General features: G+C 45.6%; 1 protein-coding gene across 1 annotated transcript in view; it reads left to right on the forward strand.

Annotated features, from left to right (window-relative positions):
- Positions 1-14,301, forward strand: part of LOC126267491 (protein roadkill-like) — a 29,036-nt gene extending 14,735 nt beyond the window's left edge. Inside the window, exon 2 of the mRNA XM_049972776.1 lies at positions 11,630-14,301. Within this exon, the coding sequence (XP_049828733.1) occupies positions 11,660-12,712 (1,053 nt within the window). The 5' untranslated portion in view covers positions 11,630-11,659 and the 3' untranslated portion in view covers positions 12,713-14,301. The remainder of the gene's footprint in view (positions 1-11,629) is intronic.
- The last annotated feature ends 10,962 nt before the right edge of the window (positions 14,302-25,263 follow it).

Here is a 25,263-nt window from a genome sequence, read left to right on the forward strand (position 1 = left end):
CCAGTTTTCGGCTGCAAAGTGGCTGTTCCTTCAGCAAGGTCCGAGCAGACGCACGGGGGGAGGGGTTTATTAGTTATTGGGAGCTCCAACGTTAGGCGGGAGATGGAGTCCCTTAGGGAAATAGCGGAAAGGTCGGGGAAGAAGGCCAGTGTTCACTCTGTCTGCTTGCCGGGGGCTCTCATCCGAGATGTGCAGGAGGCCCTACCGGCGGCGGTAGAGAGCACTGGGTGCACCCGACTGCAAATTGTTGCTCATGTCGGCACCAATGACTCTTGCCGTCTGGGTTCAGGTCATCCTCAGTTCGTTCAGGCGGTTGGCGGAGTTGAAGGCGGAAAGCCTCGCTCGCGGGGTGGAATCAGAGCTAACTATTTGTAGTATCGTTCCCAGACCCGATCGCGGTCCTCTGGTTTGGAGCCGAGTGGAAGGCTTAAACCAGAGGCTCAGACGATTCTGCGGAGAGCTGGGATGCAAATTTCTCGACCTCCGCTATAGGGTGGAGAAATGTAGGGTCCCCCTGAATAGGTCAGGCGTGCACTACACGCCGGAAGCGGCTACGAGGGTAGCGAATTTCGTGTGGAGTGCACATGGGGTTTTTTAGGTTAGAGAATTCCCTCCCTAGGCCCGACAAGACAGCTCCTGAGACGCGGCAAGGCAGGAGTAGGCAAAATGCAACAGGGAATAACTATATTAATATGCTAATAGTAAACTGCAGGAGCGTCTATAGAAAGGTCCTAGAACTGCTCTCATTAATAAACGGTCACAACGCCCACAGTACTAGGGACAGAAAGTTGGCTGAAACCACATGTAAACAGTAAGGAAATCCTAAACTCAGATTGGAATGTATACCGCAGAGACAGGCTGGACAATGAAGGGGGAGGCGTGTTTATAGCGATAAGAAGTGCAATAGTATCGAAGGAAGTTGACGGAGATTCGAATTGTGAAATGATTTGGGTGAAGGTCACGGTTAAAGCAGGCTCAGACATGGTAATTGGATGTATCTATAGGCCCCCGGGCTCAGCAGCTGTTGTGGCTCAGCACCTGAAGAATAATTTGGAAAATATTTCGAGTAGATTTCCCCACCATGTTATAGTTCTAGGTGGAGATATTAATTTGCCGGATATAGACTGGGAGACTCAAACGTTCATAACGGGTGGCAGGGACAAAGAATCCAGTGAAATATTTTTAAGTGCTTTATCTGAAAACTACCTGGAGCAGTTAAACAGAGAACCGACTCGTGGCGATAACATATTAGACCTTCTGGTGACAGACCCGAACTATTTGAATCAGTTAATGCAGAACAGGGAATCAGCGATCATAAAGCGGTTACTGCATCGATGATTTCAGCCGTAAATAGAAATATTAAAAAGGTAGGAAGATCTTTCTGTTTAGCAAAAGTGACAAAAAGCATATTACAGAGTAGCTGACGGCTCAACAGAAAAGTTTTGCCTCAAGTACAGATAGTGTTGAGTATCAGTGGACAAAGTTCAAAACCATCGTACAATATGCGTTAGATGAGTGTGTGCCAAGCAAGATCGTAAGAGATGGGAAAGAGCCACCGTGGTACAACAACCGAGTTAGAAAACTGCTGCGGAAGCAAAGGGAACTTCACAGCAAACATAAACATAGCCAAAGCCTTGCAGACAAACAAAAATTACGCGAAGCGAAATGTAGTGTGAGGGCTATGCGAGAGGCTTTCAATGAATTCGAAAGTAAAGTTCTACGTGCTGACTTGGCAGAAAATCCTAAGACATTTTGGTCATATGTCAAAACGGTAGGTGGATCAAAACAAAATGTCCAGACACTCTGTGACCAAAATGGTACTGAAACAGAGGATGACAGACTAAAGGCCGAAATACTAAATGTCTTCTTCCAAAGCTGTTTCACAGAGGAAGACTGCACTGTACTTCCTTCTCTAGATTGTCGCACAGTTGACAAAATGGTAGATATCGAAATAGACGACAGAGGGATAGAGAAACAATTAAAATCGATCAAAAGAGGAAAGGCCGCTGGTCTTGATGGGATACCAGTTCGATTTTACACAGAGTACGCGAAGGAACTTGCCCCCCTTCTTGCAGCGGTGTACCGTAGGTCTCTAGAAGAGCGAAGCGTTCCAAAGGATTGGAAAAGGGCACAGGTCATCCCCGTTTTCAAGAAGGGACGTCGAACAGATGTGCAGAACTAAAGACCATCTGTAACGTCGATCAGTTGTAGAAATTTTGGAACACGTATTATGTTCAAGTGTAACGACTTTTCTGGAGACAAGAAATCTACTCTGTAGGAATCAGCATGGGTTTGGAAAAAGACGGTCGTGTGAAACCCAGCTCGCGCTATTTGTCCACGAGACTCAGAGGGCCATAGACACGGGTTCACAGGTAGATGCCGTGTTTCTTGACTTCCGCAAGGTGTTTGACACAGTTCCCCACAGTCGTTTAATGAACAAAGAGCATACGGACTATCAGATCAATTGTGTGATTGGATTGAGGAGTTCCTAGATAACAGAACGCAGCATGTCATTCTCAATGGAGAGAAGTCTTCTGAAGTAAGTGATTTCAGGTGTGCCGTAGGGGAGTGTCATAGGACCGTTGCTATTCACAATATACATAAATGACCTGGTGGACGACATCAGAAGTTCACTGAGGCTTTTTGCAGATGATGCTGTGGTGTATCGAGAGGTTGCAACAATGGAAAATTGTACTGAAATGCAGGAGGATCTGCAGCGAATTGACTCATGGTGCACGGAATGGCAATTGAATCTCAATGTAGACGAGTGTAATGTGATGCGAATACATAGAAAGATAGGTCCCTTATCATTTAGCTACAAAATAGGTCAGCAACTGGAAGCAGTTAATTCCATAAGTTATCTGGGAGTACGCATTAAGAGTGTTTTAAAATGGAATGATCATATAAAGTTGATCGTCGGCGAAGCAGATGCCAGACAGATTCATTGGAAGAATCCTAAGGAAATGCAATCCGAAAACAGAGGAAGTAGATTACAGTACGCTTGTTCGCCCACTGCTTGAATACTGCTCAGCAGTGTGGGATCCGCACCAGATAGGGTTGATAGAAGAGAGAGAGAAGATCCAACGGAGAGCAGCGCGCTTCGTTAGAGGATCATTTAGTAATCGCGAAAGCGTTACGGAGATGATAGATAAACTCCAGTGGAAGACTCTGCAGGAGAGACGCTCAGTAGCTCGGTACGGGCTTTTGTTAAAGCTCCGAGAACATACCTTCACTGAAGAGTCAAGCAGTATATTGCTCCCTCCTACGTATATCTCGCGAAAAGACCATGAGGATAAAATCAGAGAGATTAGAGCCCACACAGAAGCATACCAACAATCCTCCTTTCCACGTACAATACGAGACTGGAATAGAAGGGAGAAGCGATAGAGGTACTCAGGGTACCCTACGCCACACACCGTCAGGTGGCTTGCGGAGTATGGATGTAGATGTAGAAGTCGTTGTTCTGCACTTCTGTCTGTCGTAACGTTCACCCAGAACCAAAACTTTACGTTAATGACGGTCCACTCACTGCAGTGGAGAAACATAGATTCTTTGAACTGGTTTTCGACGAACAATTAACTTGGTTTCCTCACGTCCCTCACCTCCATCAGCTTAAGCGGAAGTGCTGGCAGCACCTCAATGCCCTCCACTGTCTAGGTAACATCAACTGGGGTGCAGCTCTCTCTACGCTGCTGCAGCTGTACAGTGCCTTTTTCCAATCCCGCTTTGACTATGGGAGTCTGGTTTATGGTTCGGCGCCGTCCTCAGTGTTGCATTTACTCGACACAGTGCACTACTGTGGCGTTCGCCTAGCGGCAGGACCTTACGAAGAGTCTGGTGACCAGTGTCAGAGTGGAGGTCAGTCCCTCCATTGCAGGTTAGGCGTGCCCAAGTGCTTGCCAGTTACGTTGCACACATTCGTAGTTCTCCTGCACATCCGAATCACTGTCTCCTTTTCCAACCCATGGTGGTTCATGTCCCTCATCGGCGACCCAGGTCAGGGCTTCCAATTGCGGTTCGTGTCGGGTCCCTTCTTTCCGAACTGGTCCTTGCCTCTACCACCTATACTTGAGGTCCAGTCACATACACCTTCATGGTGTACACCTAGGCCATAGCTTCGCCTGGACCTTTCAAATGTCGCTAAGGACTCTGTTAACCCTGGAGCTCTCTACTACTACTTCGTCTCAATTCTTGACATGTACAGAGGCCAAGAAGTGCAAGCTGCAGGATGTTTCCGTTACCATCGTGCGTAATAAGTGTTTAAATATGATCCAGGGTATTATACTCTGTAGGGACCTTCTTCTGCAGTTCGATGAAGGGCTGCACGCAAACTTAGTTACGAGGAGTTCACTTCATCTGGATCCAAGGGATAAACAATTACCACTGCTGCCTTCATCTTGGCCTTAGAGGGTGACACGCTAGAAGGTGAAGTTGGCCTACTGCTGTGATGTCAAGCCATATATCCCTCCCCCAATGCGGTGCTTTAAGTGATGGAATTACGGCCATATTTCTTCCTGCTGTCCTTGCAGCATCACATGTCAGGATTGTGGATGTTCTTCGCATCCTAATACTCCATGTGTCCCGCCTCCCATCTGTGTCAACTGTGGAGAGCATCATTCCCCTTGCTCACCAGACTGCAGGATTTTACAGTGAGAAAGGAAAATCATGGAACACAAGGCCCTGGACCGACTGGCCTATGCTGAGGCTAATAGGGAATTTTAGCGCCTACATCCTCTGGTTGTGACCTTCTCTTATGCCGCCACAACGAGACAGGTTTTAGCCCAGTTAGTTCCGCGACTTCCAATTGGCTATGAGCCACAAGACTACAGCTGCCCCCTTTATGGTGGTGGGCACTTCCCTTCCTGTTGTTCTCACACCACCTACTTTGGGAGCACTGTCCCCCCCCCCCCCACCACCACCACCATGGAGGACAGCAGTCACCGCTTCTCGTCAGGAGAAGAATGTCTTCATTGGCTCCTCTCGCTAGGAAGGGGTCCCTTGGGCCACTCCCTTCCCAGGTTCCTGCTAGTGAGAAGGATAGCACACGCCAGTGTCTGAAGAACCCAAAAGCAGCTGGTCATAGGGCTTCACGATTTTCCTCTTTCGCTGAGATGGAATCAGCGAAGCCCTCCCAGCCCCAAAACAAAGGGAATTGCAGTGTCACCCACACCACAGTTGCCTACAAGCTCTGCGTTTGAGGATGAGGTGAAGATACGAGCATCTGCTGACGACCTAGATCTAGCCAGACCCTCAGACGCAATGGATGTAGCCTCTTCAGAAAAAAGTCGTTGGCAGCAGGCGACCCTGAGGAGTGTTTCATGCCTTCCCAGCCCAGCCCACGGCTTCCAGTTTTCGTGTGTCATGCACTTCTGTCGGCTTAGTACCTTTCATCCAGAACCAGAAGTTTATCAATCAGTGCAGCCAATACATTCAGGGATACCGCACCATCTGCAGGGAGATATACATTGCAGTCAGTCATTACCTGCTTCATCCGTGTCCTGACAGAGGCAGCTTCAAGAGGAGTTTGAAGGGGGAACACGTTCACTACATTCTGAGTTCAGGACATGAACTTAAACTACTCCTCCTGACACTATTACATTCGCTACAGTTCTTTTAATATCCCTTGTGCCCAGGAAGGGCAGAGGTCCGCATTGCCAGGAACCAGGTTTCCTGGAGGGCAATTCAGAAAGCAGGTGTAAAGCGTAACAGTTGCCATAGATCAGACAGGCAGTGGAAAAAACGCGGCAATTCCACTGGACGATGACGTGATCGTGAGGCTGGGAAGGCATGAAACACGCCTCAGGGTCGCCTGCTGCCACCGACTTATTTTCTGAAGAGGCTACATCCATTGCGTCTGAGGGTCTGGCTAGATCTAGGTCGTCAGCAGATGCTAGTATCTTCACCTCATCCTCAAACGCAGAGCTTGTAGGCAACTGTGGTGTGGGTGACACTGCAGTTCACTTTGTTTTGGGGGTCTCGTTCGTCCTTGTTTCTCCGGCTGGGAGGGCTTCGCTGATTCCATCTCAGGGAAAGAGGAAGATCGTGAAGCCCTATGACCAGCTGCTTTTGTGTTCTTCAGACTCTGGCGTGTGCTATCCTTCCCACTAGCAGGAACCAGGGAAGCGAGTGCCCCAAGGGACCCCTTCCTAGCGAGAGGAGCCAAACGATCCACACACTGTAGTGGAGACACATCGATTCTTAGGACTGGTTTTCGACGCCTGGAGAGATATAGGATCGCCACATGTGCTCGATGTTGGAACGCAGACGAATTTGTTTTCGATATATGGGAGGAGAGAGATGCGATAAAAATCTTAGTGTTATCTATCAGATGACGTTAATGGAGCTTTATAGTTCCTAATTATTCTGTTGGATGGTTCAGAATAATGAAGATAGAATGCTGGGCTGATTCATGTGAATGTGTTATTTGTAATCTAGGGACACACCACAATGCAGTATCAAAATCGTAATCATCCTCCCAGTTCCAGCACTGTCTTTTATACTATCTAGTGTTGCAGAAGAATGCTTCATTTGACACTGACCTTACTCATCGTACACTGTTGGCAGAGCTGCAACAACTTGTTCCCATTTCCACTTAATGGTGAAAACACAGACCCTTCGCACTAACTCAGGTCACTTTGTTTCTAAATGGGTTGCACAAGGTATTGGATATAGCCCTCTTAAGTTTCTGCTCATTTCCGACTTAAATTGGAACGATTACATGCACAAAGCTGCAGAAATGGCAGCAGTTGCAAGATGTGTAGGGACTACCTAAAACCACATTGGAATTTTACTGTAGCAGACAAGTTCGAGAAAGGTGACTCCTTATGAGATATGAGAGTGCCAGAAATATGATTCACTAGTGGCTGTAATCATTAAAGGATTTCTTCTTAGAATCCAATGCAGGTATGTGATTGAATGGAAAGACTTGATTCGATATCATAGACATCATTTCTAGCAGATGGCGTAACACTAGAGATCTGAATAGCTAGTGTAAATTTCTTACCCCAGTCAGCACACCATCTACTACTTTTTGTGATTATTCTCAATCAACCATCGCCTGTAACTAAGTGGATATATCACATAACCTCAAACGTGACGTTGAGACAGAATGTTACAAATACTGGTGAAATATCTAGCGGCGTCGGCGTGAGGGACATAACACGCTCCTTAGCTGAATCACTTTCAAAATTCAGTAATTTTATTACAATGTTGCACTGTCGGCGATATGTACCCACACCATTAGTTTGGTACTATACACACTGGCGATCACTGTCTAGATTCAGTGTCATGGTATTTGTCTGGGAAAAACCACTTCATTCAGAGGTAATGCCATACATAGATTCATAAAGCCAGTATAGCTTTTAACATGGATACTTCTGCGCTCCTGTGGAACCAAGACCATTTGCGTTGGTAGTATGGTTTTTTAACATATATTGGTTTGTAAGACGACACTGTGGTAGCACTTGCAAGAAAAACTTAAAATACATGTCCAACCATCGTTGATATTCGGTCAGTATTATTTTGGATCGCCAGCAATCAGCTATTCACGAAGTATTATACTTAGTAGTAGGGGGTGCATGATAGGTTCACTTTGAGCATCAGGCTTATTAAGTATGTGTTCACGTTCCGACATGTGCAAAGGAAATGACTGTTGAGTCGTAAGGAAGGTATGGATTTGACGTGGAGTACTGTGATAGCAAAGGGAAGAGTATGTCAAGTCATAAGATATTTCTGTTTCCAGAGCCACAGCCATCAATAGGGTGTACTCGTATTTCTGATACTTCACTTATTGTCGACTGTCGTTCAACTGACACCGCAATCTTTTTGATTTTAAGTACAGTGATAAAATATGTGACTGATTTCCTAGGATGATGATTCTGCCTATGTGAGCTTGACATGCAGCGCCGATGGCCTGTGGCGGGAATAAATCACGTTTCCCATTAACAGGAGCCGCCTGAATGGAAAGGCCTGTTGGGATGCAGGAATGTAGCTGACTTAACTATGTTGTCCTCTAGACGGCCAAATAGCGAACTATTGCTTAGTATGTGTTGGACAGCTTTCGTGATCATGTGGAAATTTGAGAAGATTCAGTATGGATGAGTGGTTGCACATTTTGCGCCTTTATTTAGCTGAAAGAACATTGACTGGTTTGCGCATCTAGCAGGTGAAAGACAGGTTGAAGACACATTTGCTGGTTCTCCAGACATGGGAAACACCTTAAGTGACTTTCTAAATTATAGGGGTGATTTGGAATCCGTATGTAACAAATCATCCCTATACCGATGTTGGTATTCGTGAGTGAAAATACCAGTTTCCTCTATTTCTTTTTAGAGTTCTCATGTAAAGGTCTTCACAGACGGTATAAGTTCCTAGTTACTTAATGGATTACAGCAAGCTCCACTTCTTAACTGTCAGGTTTGCAGAGAAGTAATTTCCAGTCTATAGCTTCGGAATTATGTTGCATGAGCGATCGGTAGGATACTGCTATATGTGCTTGATATCCAGAAGTATCGCATAAATAGTATAATAATCTGACAAGCCATGTGAAAATACATGTGTTCTTGTAATCCCAGAGCCTGGAGATATGCATAGAAAAGCAAGCAGGTCAGGACCTGAAACAGTAACACGTTACAGCTGAGGGGAGCTGACCCTGAATTTGTAGTACAGTTCTGAGAGTGACTTAGGTCAACTAAGGGCGCTTTGGTCATGCATTGGGAGTGGATGACTGCCTGACTTCGCGGGAAATATCTAGTGCAGCGAGAAGTACGCATACAGTGCATGTGCTTATGCTGTCTTCGTGGTATGTCTGGCGGTCGATAGTTGTACGAATGACTTAAGAGGCGATTTTGTATGATGCAGTATGCGAATTATGTTTACTACATCGACACGGTACGCGGTGATCTATTGCCAGGTTGGAGATCTGTTTTACGCCCTTATATTCCAGCTCCTGTCCTTAGCGGCAGAGCAATGTAGTTGAGTAACAGTCTTTCGGGTATTTGACGATCTGTAGGCCACTTTGCGGGATTTTTCAGTACGATATGGTGATCTGTACAAAATAGTATTTTGCCGCTGAAAGTCTTGTGTGCAGAAAGAAAAAAGTTGGACAGTGCTTCCACACCGGCAGCATCAGTAATTCGTCGGATAAATCTAATAAGAGCCAATCATAATGCTCCATTCAGTCACAAGACATCCTTCATGCTGGGCACAGGAGTCTCTGCATAGCGGTAAGATTGTTTGCATCTGTTGTAAGCAGGAAGGGTAACACATGATGGATGTGGTGCCGTGTTAGGACCACAAGCAAGAATCCATTTGGTGTTACTCTGCGCTATTTTCGTAAACAGGTTCTGTTAGGGGAAGAATTTCCATGTAGACAAGCCGAGACATAATAAAGCTCATACAAAAGCGTCCACTAACCTTTCTAGGACACTTTAAAATTTCCCAGAGGTCGACTTGGCTCTTAATTTACATAGCCATGTGACATCAGTATAACATTGAGAATATTTTAGTTGTGTTTGTGAGGGTGTGTAGCTATAAGCACATTTAGAGTCAGGCATGCTTTGCTTATAAATGCTTGCACGGCTAGACACAGCTCGCATGTCCAGTTAGGATCACTAGGAACACTGCAGCCTATTGTGGGAAGCAATGGAACGGATTTTTTCAGTGTCTGCAAGTGTGAGTCACTCGGCAATTAGGTCTTCCCTGGACTGTAGGTAGAGAAGGATCATGCCAGCAGTGGTGAACTTGTGTGCGTGGTTCAAAGGGTAACTTGGCACTTATTTACGTAGACATGACATCAATATAACACTCGAAGAACTTTAACTGTAATGCGACTTACACCTGCCATTGGCAGCGGTGCAAGAGCAAATAGCTAGCGCTCCAGCACTGGATTGTGTCCGGTTGGCTATGAAAAGCGCGTGCACATGTTGGAGGCTCTGATAGTTGATGATAGTTCGAAAGTGTTTTCTACATGCACAGTGTGTTTGTTCACTGGATTATTTTCGGCTGTTTAAGCGTTGTGTGTATGTTTGCATAGTGTTAAACATGCATTATGTTTTGGCAATTTACCAGTTTTGATGTATGTTGCATTATTTTTTGGTGTGCAGTTCACAATTTCAACAGTTGACTACTAGCAAGTGTGTTTGCAGAGCCTTTTACATTCATTATTTTGACAATTTAAGAGTTGTTTGCCCCTCTGCACATCAATGTACTACATTATTTCGGTGATTTATGAGTAGTTTGCAGCTCTGTGTTGTGTAGTGACCCCAAGCACATCACAGCGAGTGTTTTGTATCAGTGTAATAAATATACTATGTGAAATGTCCCTAAAATTGTTCGGAAATAAATAAATAACGCTCCTTACACTCTCTCCAGCAGCACAGGTGGAGTCCTTTCCCAGCCAATTCCTAGTAAGAGGTGGCAGTCAAATTACTTAGGTTACTGGAGGTAACAAGAGTGACCAATTTCCCACCATTTTCTTAGGTTGGTGGAGGTAGCATTCCCATGAAGAAATTTGAACTTCCCGCCATTTTCGGGGGAGGGGTGGGGAGGGGAGGTGGTTAGGTTAGTGGAGGTAACCTAGTTGACCTACTTTCTCACCAAAAGTTGAAATTGCCTCCGTCATTGCGATGTTACCATATCTATCGCTGCCACCTTGGATCCGCCATCTCGAATAAATTTGACAACAATCGACGGGACCATACAAAGGTTGTTCCACTACTCCAGTGTTCACTGTGCTATCTGTAGCCCACGCTTTCCAGAAGTGGTACATGGTTTTCATGGAGGTCCACAAAACACGGTAAGATACCCTAGCCTCCTGCAGTTAGTGCCACTCGGCTCTCCAGCTGGACATTTGACTGTGCAAACATATATGTGGACAAGATCTTGCCACTCCTCAGGATGGCCATTCCAGCCTCTATTAAGAGTATTAATCACTTTGGTGGCCAATCTTTACTCCCGGCCAGACCTGTGTAGCTGTAGTGCTCTCTTCTCGCCCTCTCAAATCCAATGCATTATTTATTTGTATGCACCTCAAACTCTTCCACGAATCAATGAGCCAGTCATAGTGATGATAAACGAAAGAAATGGAAAATTCTGTAACCCACTGTACTCCCAATCACCTCAACGCCTGAGATTTATTGATGAATAAATGTGAGTATTAAGATTCACCTGTCGTCAGTCTCTGGATTACGAAATCACTCTCCAAAACGACATACAGAATTGCCCGCCGCGCATAAAGGTTATTTACACCTTGTACAGATAACATATAGCCCTGTGACCTGCATTCATCACTTCTGTTAATCACCTCATGAACAGAAACGATGAATGCAGGTCACAGGAATGTATTTGCTGTTAAATCCACCATACTGTATGTTAATGGTTGCACTTTGGTAAGTGCTCGTTTCCTGTAATACATCTCGTCTAAAAGACCCGAAATGTTTTTTCGACGATGACGTGTCAGACAGCTACTACATATTTCGACATTGTCAACATTCACTGAGAACAGCTAAGAAAAAGTGAAAATTAAAGTCACATAGCGGAAATTCTTTCCAAAAAATATTATCCCACTCTCTCTCACCACCACCAGCTGATTCTTAACAGAAGTTAACTTCTCCTTTCATTCTACTTTCAGACCGACTCGATCCGGAGGAGGGGAGTGAATATGGACGTCTCTCTTTTGTCTGTTGGCAACATCCCGCCGTCTCCGACGCCGACAGCAGGCGAGGATACAGTCTGCGACTTGGGCAGCGTGAGGTTCGAAACCGAGAAAGTCGCCTGCAGCTGGACTGTCTTGAACTACAAATACTGGCCTCAAGGGGTAGACGAAGTGAAATCGCCCAGTTTCTGGCACTGTAACTCCAGCGAGTGGTGTATGGTGCTGTGTAAAGACGTTGCCAAAGCCCTGTACTTCTGCTTCCAACTACTGACTTCCCAGAAAGACGCTACCGTGCGAGCTAGACTACAGGCGTCACTAGTGTCCAGCAGTGGTATAGAGTACGAGGTGTACCCGGCGGAGTCGGTCTGCCTCGATGCACCAAAGAAGTCTAAATGGAAGTGCTTGTACGGCTCCTTCAGACCGGAGGACGGTTTCGATTACACGCTGAAGTTCGTGGGAGAGGTGACCACGTCGTGTGTGATAACGGAGCCTTACCCGAGCGTTGCCCTCGAGAGGCCTCGTCGCAGCGTCACAGACGACCTGGCAGCGCTGCTGGAGTCGGGCCAGCTGTCTGACGTGAAGCTGTGGGCGGGTGACGCAGAGTTCCAGGCGCACAGGGCCGTGCTGGCCGCACGCAGCCCCGTCTTCGCCGCCATGCTGCGGCATGACACCCAGGAGGCTCGCACTGGCAGCGTCCGCATCGACGACGTCGAGGCGGACGTCCTGCGTGAGGTCCTGCGTTTCATCTACACGGACAGCACGCCCTTCCTGGAGACGATGGCTGACAGGCTGCTGATGGCGGCCGACAAGTACGATCTGCCCCAGCTGAAGGAGCTCTGCGAGGTGGAGTTGGTCAAGAACCTCACCGTGGACAATGCCGCCGCTACCGCCGTCATCGCCCTGAGCCACTCCTGCGATGTACTCAAGCGGCCGGTCATGAGTTTCGTGAAGCGCCATCTTGTGCCCATCATGGGCAGCAAAGGTTGGGCGACTGCCATTAGGGATCATGCTGAAGCAGTGGTCCAGATTAGCCGCTTGGTAATGGAAGAGCCTCTTTAATGGCTGTTACGGTTAAACTCAGTTTCCTGCGTGCAGCTTCTTGCCTATAAGAACGCTGCTGCCTCATTTAACCCTACGTTGGAGGAAAACTGTGCTATATTTAAAATTCGATAACTTCAACTACTTACATATGTATACATATGTAAAAAATATTAAACTTGTTTCCTGCTACTGAAATGGTCTAACTAGAGTATGCTCTGTGCACATTTTTGCTAACAGCAGGTGCGTAAAATGACGCCCTTCAAGGAGTTACTTCTTGTGTTTTGCAATGGGCACCCGCGATTATTCTCTAGGGGCAACAGAAACAGCCCAGGCTAAGGGGATAAAAAGAAACAGACCTTGTTATATCTATTTGGTAGGGTGTGCATGACAACTAAATACTAGCACATTGTCTATTCTCATTTGTAAACATTACGTTAGACTCGAGATCGCCTTGACAGTTACGTAGTTGAGAAAACTTTCAAGTAAATTATAGTTAAAGATATACTGCAGTTTTATAGTGATTGTTTTCTACTGCAACATGACACAAAGCCGATTAGAGCCAGTTTTAGGAGACAGTTACGACATACTAGCACTTGCATTGCCACCGTCTGATGAAACATTAATATCACCTCCCCCTTTCCATTTGGAGCAGAATAAATTTAAATTTATTCATTGGCGTTTCAAAGCACCAGAAACTATTACTTACTAAGAAAGTTAGCACAAGAAGAATATAATTTTTACGTACATTCATCAATACGCCATTAGAGATCAAATTTCTTGCAGTTATCTTGTAATCTGATTTTTCTTTCTTGTGCCCATACACTCCATAAACATTACTAGCTCTTGTATATTTCATTACTACTGACAAGAGTTAATTTTCGTTTTTGTACAAGCCATTGTAAATACTCGGGTCTTCGTCTTATAAAACGTCGTTTCGTAATACAATCCGAAGAGTTTCTGGTGTAGCATGCATCGTTCAGCCCAGGGGTGGAGAAAACTTGTTCTTCTGGTCAGACTAAACTGACACCGGTCAGAAGCCACTACTTTCATACATAACCGTGTAAAAGTACAAAATTGTCCCGTATCATTGAAGTCGTCCAATTAATGAACATGGTCTATCCACATTCTGGCTACTAACGCTGCTACAGAGCAGTAGAAATTCAGAGTAGTTCATCCCTGTGCTTCTCATTATGCACCTGTGGGTAAGCGCTAGGTGCAACAAATACAGTCCACGCTGTAGGATTAAAAAAAACGGAAAATGAGCCTAAAGTGTAAGCAGTATTCTACGCATAAGAACAAATTAAATTTATCACAGAGTCGGTTCACTTTTGTAGGAAGAGCGTGAGATTGGCTATTAGCTTCGACATTGTCGAGGTCCGAAAGAGTATTTGACGAAAGTACACTTCAGTATTTTCTAGTGAGGGTTGTCTATCTCAACATGACCAATTTTAGTCTGGCTTGCCAATTTCTATGCAGTTACATACATTGAAGAGTCAAAGAAACTGGTACACGTGCCTAATATCGGCGAGCACGCAGAAGTATCGCAGCACGACGTGGTATGGACTCAACTAACAGTGCTCGAGGGAATTGACACCACGAATCCTGCACACACACACACACACACACACACACACACACACACACACACACACACACACACACACACACACACACACACACACACACACACACACAGAGAGAGAGAGAGAGAGAGAGAGAGAGAGAGAGAGAGAGAGAGAGAGAGAGAGAGAGAGAATGAGAATATGTTATGTGGACATGTGTCCGGAAACGCTTACTTTCCATGTTAGAGCTAATTTTATTACTTCTCTTCAAATCCCATTATTCATGGAATGGAAACAGACCCAGCGTGACTTCAAACACTTCGTTACAGGAAATGTTCAAAATGTCCTCCGTTAGCGAGGATACATGCATCCACCCTCCGTCGCATGGAATCTCTGATGCGCTGATGCAGCCCTGGAGAATGGCGTATTGTATCACAGCCCTCCGCAATACGAGCACGAAGAGTGTCTACATTTGGTACCGGGGTTGCGTAGACAAGGGCTTTCAAATGCCCCCATAAATGAAAGTCAAGAGGGTTGAAGTCAGGAGAGCGTAGAGTCCATGGAATCGGTCTGCCTCTGCCAATCCATCGGTCACCGAATCTGTTGTTGAGAAGCGTACGAACACTAAGACTGAAATGTGTAAGAGCTCCATCGCGCATGAACCAATGTTGTGTCGTACTTGTAAAGGCACGTGTTCTAGCAGCACAGGTAGAGAATCGCGTATGAAATCATGATAACGTGCTCCATTGAGCATAGGTGGAAGAACATGGGGCCCAATCAAGACATCTATCACCAACAATGCCTGCCCAAACGTTCACAGAAAATCTGTGTTGATGACGTGATTGCACAATTGCGTGCGGATTCTCATCAGCCCACACATGTTTATTGTGAAAATTTACAATTTGATCACGTTGGAATGAGGAAGTACAGTACATACTGACGAAACTAAAATGAACTGACATGGGAATTAAGCGTTTCCGGGCATATGTCCACATAACATTTTTTCTTTATTTGTGTGTGATAAATGTTTCCTGAAAGTTTGGCCGTACCTTTTTGTAACACCCTGTAGAAATATGCAGCCATTTTGTCTCTATAGTCGTCCATAATTACGAAAACGACCTCTCGATTACGCCTCATAGATATTAGATGGGATTCACATCAGGCGATCTGAATGGGCAAATCATTCACTCAAATTATCCAGAGTGTTCTTCAAACTAGTCAATCTATGAATCCTGCTGCCAAGGCTGCAATCCTCGTACCTCAGCCTGCGAGTACCTATATTCCCTCCTACCTCTGCATTGCCGTTTGGTGTCCCTCTGGCATCGCCAATGGTCCTCACTTCACGAGAATAAACTTAAGAGTTAGTAAGCCTCTCCCGGTACCTTGGACAACCTCCTCGCGGCTCTTCCCCTGGTAGATTATTTTAACTCGGCTGCGTACTGGGCACTGCGTTTTTAGCCTTAGTCATTTGCTGAGTGGCGCTGCATCACCACTTCGTTAGCATTTCCCTCAAATTTTGCTATCCAGCACTGCCTGCTGGAATGCCCTTTTCTCACCAGTTTACGTTCCAGCTTGGGTTTGCCATCTGATTTATCAGCCGTTTTAGCGAGTAACTCGAAGGCTGTCGACCGAGTTTTACGTTTTATCCGCCGGAGCAATATGGTTAAGGCTATTTATAGTTTTTGGATCTCCATTTTTGTATGGTGTTTTTAGCCCTTTTTCCAGGTGCCTTATTTAGCTGTCTCCTATTCTGTCCATGGTAGTTTCCCTCGTCTCTTAGTGTTCTACAGTTTTGAGTTGGGCGCGTATGGCCTCAGTGGTTTTTTTGCGCCCCAGAACAAAACGTCTATAAATATTCCATCGTTGTTTCGGGAACATAGTCCACGAAAGGCTGCAAATGGTCTCCAATAGCCGAACATCCAGTGTACCCAGTCACAGGTCACAACAACGTGGTGGCGGGTCCAGGAGAGGCTCCGCAGATACCGTGCTGTAAGCAAAAAGGCACCAGTATCGGTTGTCTGCTGCCACAACCCATTAACGCTAAATTTCGACCTACTGTCCTAAAGGATACGTTCGTCGTACAACTAACATTGATTTCTTCAGTCATCTCGCATAGTGTTTCTTGCATGTTCAGACAACTCTACACAAACGCTGCTGCTCTCTGTCGTTAAGTGAAGGCTTTCTGCCAGTGCGTTGTCTGTGGTGAGAGAGCGCGCGCCTGAAATTTGGTGTTCTCGGTACACTCGTGGCGCTGTGGTTCTTAGAATATTGAATTCAATAACAATTTTCGAAATGAAATGCTCCAGGCGTCTAGCTCCAACTATCATTCTGCATTCAAATACTTTTGTCATGCGACCATAACCACCTCGGAAACCCTTTTACAGCAATCACCTGAGTACAACTCACAGCTCCACCAATGCACTGCCCTTTTATACTTCGTGTACATGATACTACCACCACCTGTGTATGCGACCCAGATGGCTCACAGTTCTTTCGTGAGTAGCGCATGTGGGGCCCCGAGCTATTGCAGCCCATTTTTCCTTCCCCAGCTGCATATCCTTCCTCATCTCTCCATCCCTGTCCTCGGTCCTCACCCTCTGCTCCCCCCTTCTCCTCTCTTCGTGTTCTACTTACATCGACCTGGGCATCCACCTGGTTTCCCGTATTCCTCGTGGTTTTCTTCACCCTTGCCTTCAGTTATTCATCCTTCCTTTAAGGTGGTTTTGGTCCCTGTTTAGGGTTTGACATGCAGTTCTAAATAAATTTTCCCTCTATAGTGTGAGGCATTAGGGGAAGAACTCCATAGTCTATGGTGCAGATTCCTGTTCCCCTCCCCTTCCCTGCGGTAGCCCCCTATAGCCCACTAGGTCACCAGCATGTGTGGCCAGCCTGTGCCGTTGCAGTGTTAAGAACACTGCTGGCTTCACACCCTGACAACACAGAGATAACATTTCTCATGCCTTAATTGCCTCCCCATGGTTTCTTGTCATTCAGGATCATTGTAACTCCAGGCAAAGGCTGCCATGCCAGATAGCTCTTGCTGTGGCTGGGTGGCATTCATGAGTTGTCTCTAGTGGTCGGTATCAGAGTGGATACTTTCATCTACATCTACATTTATACTCCGCAAGCCACCCAACGGTGTGTGGCGGAGGGCACTTTACGTGCCACTGTCATTACATCCCTTTTCTGTTCCAGTCGCGTATGGTTCGCGGGAAGAACGACTGTCTGAAAGCCTACGTGCGCGCTTGTATATCTCTAGTTTTACATTCGTGATCTCCTCGGGAGGTATAAGTAGGGGGAAGCAATATATTCGATACCTCATCCAGAAAAGCACCCTCTCGAAACCTGGCGAGCAAGCTACACCGCGATGCAGAACGGCTTTCTTGCAGAGTCTGCCACATGAGTTTGCTAAACATCTCCGTAACGCTATCACGGTTTCCAAATAACCCTGTGACGAAACGTGCCTCTCTTCTTTGGATCTTCTCTATCTCCTCCGTCAACCCGATCTGGTACGAGTTCCACAATGATGAGCAATACTCAAGTATAGGTCGAACGAGTGTTTTGTAAGTCACCTCCTTTGTTGATGGACTACATTAAGGACTCTCCCAATGAATCTCAACCTGGCACCCCGCCTTACCAACAATTAATTTTATATGATCATTCCACTTCAAATCATTCCGTACACATACTCCCAGATATTTTACAGAAGTAACTGCTACCAGTGTTTGTTCCGCTATCATATAATCATACAGTAAAAGATCCTTCTTTCTATGTATTCGCAATACATTACATTTGTCCATGTTAAGGGTCATGCTATACTACATCATCATCCGCGAAAAACCGCATGGAACTTCCGACACTATTTACTAGGTCATTATATATATATATATATATATATATATATATATATATATATATATATATATATAGTGAAAAGCAATGGTCACACAACACTACCCTGTAGCACGCCAGAGGTTACTTTGTCTGTAGACTTATCTCCATTGATAACAACATGCTGTGTTCTGTTTGCTAAAAACTCTTCAATCCAGCCACACAGCTGGTCTGATATTCCATAGGCTCTTACTTTATCAGGCAACAGTGAGGAACTGTATCGAACGCCTTCTGGAAGTCAAGGAAAATAGCATCTACCTGGGAGCCTGTATCTAATATTTTCTGGGTCTCATCAACAAATAAACAGTTGGGTCTCTCACGATCGCTGTTTCCGGAATCATGTTGATTCCTACAGATTAGATTCTATGTTTCCAAAAACATGAAACTCGAGCAAAAAACATGTTCTAAAATTCTACAACAAATTGACATCAGAGATATAGGTCTAAAGTTTTGCGCCTCTGCTCGGCGACCCTCCTTGAAGACTGGGACTAGCTGTGCTATTTTCCAATCATGTGGAACCTTCGATTCCTCTAGAGACTTGCGGTACACGGCTGTTCGAAGGGGGGCACGTTCTTTCGCGTACTGTGAAGAATTGAATTGGTATCCCGCCAGGTCCAGTGGACTTTCCTCTATTAAGTGATTCCAGTTTCTTTTCTATTCTTTGGACACTTATTTCGATGTCAGCCCTTTTTTCGCTTGTGCAAAGATTTAGAGAAGGAACTTCTGTGCGGTCTTCCTCTGTGAAACAGCTTTGGGAAAAGGTGTTTAGTATTTAAGCTTTACGCGTCTCCTCCTCTGTTTCAATGCCATCATCATCCCTGAGTGTCTGGATATGCTGTTTCGAGCCACTTAGTGATTTAACGTAAGACCAGAACTTCCTAGGATTTTCTGTCAAGTCGGTACATAGAATTTTACTTTAGAATTCACTGAACGCTTCACGCATAGGCCTCCTTACGCTGACACCGTTTAGCTCCTGTTTGTCTGAGAGGTTTTGGCTGCTTTTAAACTTGCAGTGAAGCTCTCTTTACTTTCGCAGTAGTTTCCTAACTTTGTTGTTGAACCACGGTGGGTTTTTCCGCACCTCAGTTTTACTCGGCACGTACCTGTCTAAAACGCATTTTACGATCGCCTTGAACTTTTTCCATAAACACTCAACATTGTGTCGGAACAGAAATTTTTTGTTAGGTAGTGTGAAATATGCATTCTATTACTCTTGCTAAACAGATAAACCTTCCTCCCTTTTTAATATTCCTATTAACTTCCATATTCAGGGATGCTGCAACGGCCTTATGATCACTGATTCCCTGTTCTGCACATAGTCGAAAAGTTCGGTTCTGTTTGTTATCAGTAGTTCCAAGATTTTATCTCCATGAGTCGGTTCTCTGTTTAATTGCTTGAGGTAATTTTCGGATAGTGCACTCAGTATGTCACTCGATGCTCTGTCCCTACCACCCGCCCTAAACATCTGAGTGTATCAGTCTATATCTGGTAAATTGAAATCTCCACCTAAGACTATAACATGCTGAGAAAATTTATGTGAAATGTATTCCTAATTTTCTCAGTTGTTCTGCTACTAATGCTGCTGAGTCGGGAGGTCGGTAAAAGGAGCCAATTAACCTAGCTCGGTTGTTGAGTGTAACCTGCACCCATAATATTTCACAGGAACTATCCACTTATATTTCACTACAGGATAAACTACTACTAACAGCGACAAACACGCCAGCACCGGTTGCATGCAATCTATCCTTCCTAAACACCGTCTGTGCCTTTGTAAAAAATTTCGGCTGAGTTTCTCTGGCTACAGCGAGCTTTCTGTACCTATAACCATTTCAGCTTCGGTGCTTTCTAACAGCGCTTCAAGTTCCGGTACTTTACCAATGCAGCTTCGACAGTTCACAATTACAATACAGATTGTTGCTTGGTCCCCGAATGTCCTGACGTTGCCCCGCAGCCTTTGAGGCTGTTGCCCTTTCTGTGCTTGCCCGAAGCCGTCTAACCTAAATAACCGCCCAGTCCACGCCACACATCCCCTGCTACCCGTGTAGTCGCTTGCTGCGTGTAGTGGTCTCCTGACCTATCCAGCGGAACGCGAAACCCCACCACTCTATGGCGCAAGTCGAGGAATCTGCAGCCCACACGGTTGCAGAACCGTCTCAGCCTCTAATTCAGACCCTCCACTCGGCTCTGTACCAAAGGTCCGCAGTCACTCCTGTCGATGATGCTGCAGGTGGTATGCTTTGCGCATAAACCCTATCAAGCTCCAAAAATCTGGCTCTTCTCCTATGGTCATCTCTTACAGTGATAACATATGAGTGAATGCTGCTTATTTGATTATGATCTTGTTGCCTTCTCTCTCCTGGCTACTCTCTGGGGCGAAAGCCAGTCTCACTGGCTTCAGAGAAAAACTTTCCCAGCTGCCTAGTCTGTACTACCATGGATGAGGACATGTTCACCACCACAGAGCGTTATTTTTTGTGGAAAATATCGAAGAAAGGTTTGAGGGAGAGGAGTCTCTCATAAATATGTGGTCGGGCTCCCTTTATACAGGGTGTTAAAAAAAGGTACGGCCAAACTTTCAGGAAACGTTCCTCACAAACAAATAAAGAAAAGATGTGTATGTGGACATATGTCCAGAAACGCTTAATTTTCATTTTAGAGCTCATTTTAGTTTCGTCAATATGTACTGTACTTCTCATGATTCCATACGGGATACTCTACCTGTGCTGCTAGAACATATGCCTTTACAAGTACGACACATGTAGTTCATGCACGATGGAGCTAGTGCACATTTCAGTCGAAGTGTTCATACGCTTCTCAACAACAGATTCGGTGACCAATGGGTTGGTAGAGGCGGACCAATTCCATGGCCTCCACGCTCTCCTGACCTCAACCCTCTTGACTTTCATTTATGGGGGCATTTGAAAGCTCTTGTCTACGTAACCCCGAAGCTAAATGTAGACTCTCTTCGTGCTCCTATTCTGGACGGCTGTGATACAATACGCCATTCTCCAGGGCTGCATCAACGCATCAGGGATGCCATGCGACGGAAGGTCGATGCATGTATCCTCGATAACGGAGAACATTTTGAACATTTCCTGTAACAAAGTGTTTGAAGTCACGCCGGTACGTTCTGTTGCTGTGTGTTTCCATTCCATGATTAATTTGATTTGAAGAGAATTAATAAAATGAGCTCTAACATGGAAAGTAAGAGTTTCTGGACACATGTCCACATAACATATTTTCTCTCTTCGTGTGTGTGTGTGTGTGTGTGTGTGTGTGTGTGTGTGTGTGTGTGTGTGTGTGTGTGTGTGTGTGTGAGGAATGTTTCCTGAAAGTTTGGCCGTACCTTTTTGTAACACCCTGTATGAAAGCTTCTTCTATTGCCAAATTTGAAGCCCTTGATGCTTGTGAGACCCTTGGCGATGCCCTGGTGTCTAATAATCCTAACCAGTCTCTGAGTATGGTTCAGGGAGTGATTTATCATAGGGATCTCATTCTTCAAACTGATGAACTCCAGGGCAGTCTGGAGTGATGGGTGCTCATTTTGTTCAACACATGCGGAAATGTCGTAAGGACAACTGCACCAATACCAGCGCATTTATTGTCGCTTTTGAGGGAGATACCGTAACACAATTGGTCAAGGTTATGTGTTGTTAAGATATGAAGCTGTACATTCTGCCATCTTTAAGTGCTTTTGGTGCTTGCATTTCAGGCACATATCTTCACAATGTGTGGTGGATGCTCTGTGGTGACTGTGTATGATACCCACTCCATGAGGGAGCCTTTGTGTTCCACTAACTGTGCATGTAAATTATCATGACCCTCACTCTCCACATTCACCACATTGCCTGGCTTAGCAGGAAAACAAGAAGCTTCAGAAGTCCTTTGATTGTCTATCTTACCCTGAGACTCGTCACAAATTTGACCGAATTCTGCTTTTGCCTCAGTAACATCCTTTTCTCCTCCTGCTCCTCCTCCTCCCCCTCCTCCCCCCCCCTTTCCCCAGTACGACCCCTTCTCTCCCTTTACCCTAAGCTTCCCGAGCTCTCCCCTCAGGGTTCAACTCCCCCTCCTTGGCCAAAGAAGTGCCCCCTTCTTTGGTGCCCACTGGTGATTGGGCCCCCTCCCAGTACCCCTCAGCGCTTCATCTCTCAGGCCAGAGGCCTGCTACTGCAACTCGGCCACAGGACACATGATTTGTACCCAAGGGTCACTGGCTCTTCCAGTTCTGGATCTTGCAGAAGCCTGCTCTCCCTTTGTGCCCTGCCCTCCTCAACCTGTGGAGGGAGGAGGAAGAGGAGGGAGGAGGAAGAGGAGGGAGGAGGAAGAGGAGGGAGGAGGAAGAGGAGGGAGGAGGAAGAGGAGGGAGGAGGAAGAGGAGGCCCCCTCCCCCAAGTCAGAAATATTTTTTATGGATGTGACTCCATTGTCACTGGTGATCCAGTGGCTTGATTGGCTCGAACGTTTCTGCCTCCCATTTGGATACCCATTCTGTGTTAATTCAATGAAACTGTAATGGGTACTACTGTCGCCTCCCAGAGTTGCAATCCATTATTGCCTTTCAGTTGGCAGCTTGTAACATTCTCCAAGAATCTCATTTCACTGAGGCTCATTCACTTTTCCTTCAAGGGTTCTGTGCTTTGTTGGAACCGGGTTGGCCCTTTCAAGGCTTCTAGTGGTGTCTGCACGTTGGTCTGTATGGATATTGTTAGTGTGTGGATCCTATTTCGTATCCCATTGGAAGTAGTTGCTGTTCATATCCACATGGACTCCATCATGGTTTGCAATCTCTATTTGCCTCCTGACAGGCCATCTACATCTGCTGCCATACCTGCTCTCCTTCAGCAACTTCTCCTCTATTCCTCCTCCTCGGAGATTTTAATGCCCATCACCCCTTGAGTCAGTGCTTTTCTTATCTAGTCAGGGGCTCCTTATTGACCAATTTCTTGTGGGCCACGACCTGTGCCTTAATGATTCTACCCCTACTTCTTCTAGTATGACACTTCCTCCACCACTAATCTGTCGCTCTCTTTCCTCCACTTCTTCTTTCCTTACACTGGTGGCCACATGATGATCTCTGTGAGAGTGACCACTTCCCATTGATTCTCTCCTTAATCTTCCCAGATACTGATAACCTTGTTTCCCTGTTGACATCGTGATATTTGTCATCTCTATACCTCCTAATTCGTGTTTCCACTTTCTTTGTCATGTTGTATGGATGAAGCCCATAATCTGTCTCATCAGGTAATTAGCGAAAGTAAAATTCCCATTCTCCAGTCAATGGACTTCATGCACCACCGGTCACTTCCATGTTGGAGCATGGCAATGATAGTTTTCGTGCCTTGCAACATCTTAAGCAGCACCCATCCTCTGCTGGTCTTATTACCTTTAAATGTCTTCACGCCAAATCCCACTCCTTAAACGAAACGACCAAATAAGACTGTTGGGAATATTCATCTCCTCTCTGTTCTTCTGTCCCTTTATCACATGTTTGGGCTACGCTCCACCACACACACAAAGGTTGTCAAAGGCAGTCTTCCATTCCAGGCCTTGCACTTCCAGGTGGCTTTGTAAAAATCCTTCAGTTCTCATGGAAAACCTTTTGACCCATTTTGCCATGGCATTGTTTGTCAGCCTCCTGTCCAACTGCCTTCTTCCTCCAGAAACAGCGTGTGAAGCTTCCTGCTTACGGTTTACCCCTTTTCAGTCAGTCCTACAACAAACCTTTTACTGAATGGGAGCTTCTTCTGGCCCTCTCTTCTTTAAAAAATTCAGTTCCTAGCCCGGATTACCTTCATGAGGAGTCGATTAAACATGTCAATCTTCCACAATGCCGATGCCTCCTTCAAGTATTTACTGTACTTGAATCCAATGCATTTGTGCTTCCCAAAGGACAGACGGTATTACAGCTCCCGTCCTAAAGACTGGCAAGGATAAATCAGCCCTTGATAGTTATGGCCCATCAGCCTGACCAATGTCCTCTGAAAGTTAAAAAGACAGATGGTGGCTCATCGGTCATTGAACCTCAGGCCCTTTTATCCCATTACCAATGCAGCTTTCAAGAGAGACTGTGCCTGATAGATCTGCTTCGACTGAGAGTTACAGTTCATTTGCAGAAACAGACATAATGTCTTCTGGGATAACAGCAATCAGTGATTTTATAATGTTACTTAAAAACCGTCTTGATTGCAAATTTTTTATTCATATGACCGGTTTCGGTTCATTCAGAACCATCTTCAGATCTGATATTTCAGTTACAGGAGTAAACCGTCCAAATCCAGCAAGTTTCACATGCTGCATCACATGAATAAAAAATTTGCTATCAAGACGGTTTTTAAGTAACATTATAGTTATAGTTCAGCAGGCTTATTCTCATCTCTGCCATCTTGTCACAATTTCCTTCAGTCTTCATAAGGCATATGATAAAGTTTTTCACCATCACATGCACCTTACCCTCCATGAGTGGGGTCTTCAGGGTCTCCTCTCGATTTTCATTCGCCAATTCCTGTCCCGCCTGTCGTTCAGAGTGTGGGTTGACATTGCTCTCAGCTCTCGACAGACTCATTAGAATGCATTCCACAGGGCTCTGCATTAAGTGCCCTTCTTCTTCTAATAGTTGTTTAATGGACTTGGGGTCTCTGCCAGACTTTTAGTCATCCCCACTCTGAATGTGGATGAGTCCTGTTTTGGGTTAACTCCCACTCACTGCCCTCTGTAGAATGACATCTTCAGGGTGGCATCCAGCACACTCCCATATGGACACTGTTTCCAGTTCTCTTCACTTAAGTTTAGAGTGCTGCACTTCTGTTGCTGTACTATGGTCCATCCTAATCTACCTTGATGCCCAATGCCTGACTGTGGTCGACCCGAAGGACTCAGTCCCTCCGGAGGCCTTCCGACGCCGCTTTTATTCCATCCTGGCCACGTATCAGGGCTCTGGCGTAGTCTACACCGACGGTTCGATGGTTGCTGGTCTAGTCGGTTATGCACTAACTCTAGGGGACCATTCTGAACAACGTTCGTTGCCGGCTGGCTGCAGTGTTTACACTGCTGAGCTGGTCGCCATCTTTCGTGCCCTAGAGTATATCCGCTCCTGCTCAGGTGAGTCCTTCGTTA

Source organism: Schistocerca gregaria, chromosome 4 (genome assembly GCF_023897955.1).
Source record: "Schistocerca gregaria isolate iqSchGreg1 chromosome 4, iqSchGreg1.2, whole genome shotgun sequence".
Lineage (NCBI taxonomy): Eukaryota > Metazoa > Arthropoda > Insecta > Orthoptera > Acrididae > Schistocerca > Schistocerca gregaria.